This window comes from Mytilus edulis, chromosome 3 (assembly GCF_963676685.1).
Source record: "Mytilus edulis chromosome 3, xbMytEdul2.2, whole genome shotgun sequence".
NCBI classification, from domain to species: Eukaryota; Metazoa; Mollusca; class Bivalvia; order Mytilida; family Mytilidae; genus Mytilus; species Mytilus edulis.
The window spans coordinates 1,765,976-1,768,817 of NC_092346.1; the positions used below are offsets into that span (position 1 = coordinate 1,765,976).

Genomic DNA, 2,842 nt, shown 5'->3' on the forward strand with positions numbered 1-2,842 from the left:
AATAGATTTAGTTGATTCTAGTGAAAGTCCTCATGGTAGTTCTACTAGTGAGCATGATTTTTCTTCGCATTTACGCAAACGTAAAAACAAATCTTTGAAAAAGAAGAGTTCAAAAGTTCCTTTACAATATTCTGATTCCGATTCGGACGACAGTATTCATGTCCCGAAGGTTAAATCGGCTAAGGCCAAAAAGTTTTAAAAGTCGGGTAGCTCCAGGGTGACAAAACACAAGTCAAGAGTAATATCAGAGTCATCTGATAGTTCTGACTATGATTCATTCGAGTCTAGTACTGATGATGATACTTCAAGTACATCAGGTACAGATTCGTCCTGTAAAAAGAAATCACTTAAAAAGCGAAAGGTTAAATCGGGTATGGTTGCTAAAGCAAGAGATGACGTGCAGAATCCACAAACTTGGCCCCATACTACACTTCAGTACGAATATATAAATAAATCTGTTTCATTTCAAGATTTAGATTTAAAGCTGTTTGTTGCAGGGGAATTAGAAATAATTGGATCAAGTAAAATTAAAGCTATCTAGAGAAATACTAGATTGTCCCTTTTGAAGAAAATTGTATATTACAGTTCCATTCATCAGTGGAAATCTTTACTCGACTTCTATGCTGCCTTTTTGAGACAAATTGAAACGGGTGCTAAAACCTGGAAAGATACTCCTGATAATTTGGAAGTTCCTCTTTTGTCTAAATATGTCAAACAAGAGTTCGATAAGAAGCATTCTTTTGGGGCTAAAAAAGAGACCAAGACACATACTTTATGGTATTGTTCGTTATTTCAGAAAAATAAATGTTCAAAAACATCACCGCATAAAATTCTGATTAGAGGTGTTGAACGTGAGGTCAATCATTTTTGTGCTACTTGTTATAGATTAGACAAACTTAAAAGTCATCATCCTGAATGTTCGTCTGCATGTCCTCATCATAATGAATGACTAAATCAACATGTTCAGTTACCTGATTTTCAAAAGACATTATGGGGTTCTAGACATTCACTTAAATGCAGTCTTTGTTGTAACAGTTATTTGGGTATAGATGATATGCAAAATTTTGTATCTATTCATAACATTGTTAAAAAATCTGGATTGTACAATTTTCAGGGTTGTAGAATTCCAATTTACTCTAAAATCAATATTCTTTTTTTAAGAAGTTTGTTACAGAATTACAGTGACGCTCAGGTTTGTGACTTCTTAGAGTATGGATGGCCGGTGGGTCACGATGGGAGCCCGTTCAGGTCATCTTTTTCCCGTAATCATTCGGGGGCTACTGATTTTCCAGATGATATTGCCAAATATTTGAAAAAAGAAAGTTTTTATAAAGCAATTGTTGGACCATTTAAGGCAAATCCGTTCAGCTGTCCTTCAGCTTTATCTCCTTTAAATTCCGTTCCTAAAAAGGTTTCAACAGAACGCAGAGTTATTGTTGATTTGAGCTTTCCAGAGGGCGAGGCGGTTAATTCTGGTATTTTCAAAGATCGTTATTTAGGCGATGAAATTTCAGTTTCGTATCCCACGGTTGATGATTTTATTATGTTAATTAAGAGTAAAGGCCAAGGTTGCAGAATGTTTAAGAGGGACCTGAAACGGGCTTATAGACAATTAGTCGTTGACCCCGGTGACATCCATCTCTTAGGTTACAAATGTAGAGGACACTTGTATTACGATCGTGTATTAACAATGGGGTTGAGATCTGCTGCATATATATGTATGCGAACAACAAATGCTATTGCATTTTTATGTCAAAACATGGGTATAGATATTTTGAACTATTTAGATGATTTGGCTGGATGTGATATTCCTTCCAGCAGTGATGATGCTTATGCTAAATTGGGTCTTATTTTACAGAATTGTGGCATTGAAGAATCAATTGAGAAGGCTTGTCCGCCTAGTACTAAAATGATGTTTATTGGCATTTTATTTGATTCTGAGAACATGACAATTTCTATTGATACTCAAAGATTGTCAGAGATTCTGCAGTTAGTTTCTAATTGGCTCTGTAGCACAAATTGTACAAAGAGAGAATTACAATCATTGCTGGGAAAATTAAATTTTGTATCTCAATGTGTGCGTTCTGACCGAATTTTTGTGTCAAGGCTGTTAAATTGGTTAAGAGATTTTCCCGATAATGGGAAAATAGTAATTCCAACTGATTTTAAACGTGATTTATTTTGGTGGCAGGAATTTTTGCCTAGTTATAATGGGATTTCTATGATTTTATCTGATGAATTCTCAAACCCTGATCAATTGTTTTCTGTTGATGCATGTTTGACAGGATGTGGCGGATGGATGGACGGAAGATACTTCCACTGTTCATTTCCGGAGTTTATTTTAGATCAAAACTTGCATACAAATTTATTAGAGATGTTGACGATTGTAGTAGCCTTGAAATTATGGGGAAACATTTCACAAATTTAAAGGTGCTTATTTATTGCGATAATATGGTATCAGTACGTGTTTTGAATACAGGCGCCACCAGAAATGAGTTCCTGCAGTCGTGTTTGAGGGAAGTTTGTTGGATTGCAGCTGTAAATAATTTTGAGTTAAAAGCTAAACATATTTCAGGTTGCGATAACCGTTTACCAGATCTTTTGTCTAGATGGGATTTAGATTATAAATTTCAGTTAGACTTTTACGAGAGGACAAAAGGCATGTCCCTATTTAGAGATTTGATTTCTAAAGAATTGTTTATTCGTGTATTTGTAGATTTGCAAGTACTAAGACGAGATATGTTTGTGACTAGGATTTCGGCTTTCGCGAAAGGTACTTTGGTTAATATTAAAACGCAGTGGAGAGCTTATTTATTGTTTTGTAATTACTTTCATTTAGAAC

General features: G+C 35.0%; 1 protein-coding gene across 1 annotated transcript; it reads left to right on the forward strand.

The window, feature by feature from the left end:
* The first annotated feature begins 373 nt into the window (after window positions 1-373).
* Window positions 374-2,428, forward strand: LOC139518206 (uncharacterized). The gene is made up of 2 exons (XM_071309893.1): window positions 374-486; window positions 1,162-2,428. The coding sequence occupies exons 1-2, from the start codon at window positions 374-376 to the stop codon at window positions 2,426-2,428; spliced, it is 1,380 nt and encodes a 459-aa protein (XP_071165994.1).
* The last annotated feature ends 414 nt before the right edge of the window (window positions 2,429-2,842 follow it).

Excerpts from the sequence above, each read along its gene's own strand:
- LOC139518206 (XM_071309893.1), top strand. The coding sequence starts at position 374 with ATGGTTGCTAAAGCAAGAGATGACGTGCAGAATCCACAAACTTGGCCC. Across the intron at positions 487-1,161 it reads CAAGATTTAGATTTAAAGCT|AAGTTTGTTACAGAATTACA; the intron begins GTTTGTTGCAGG and ends TCTTTTTTTAAG.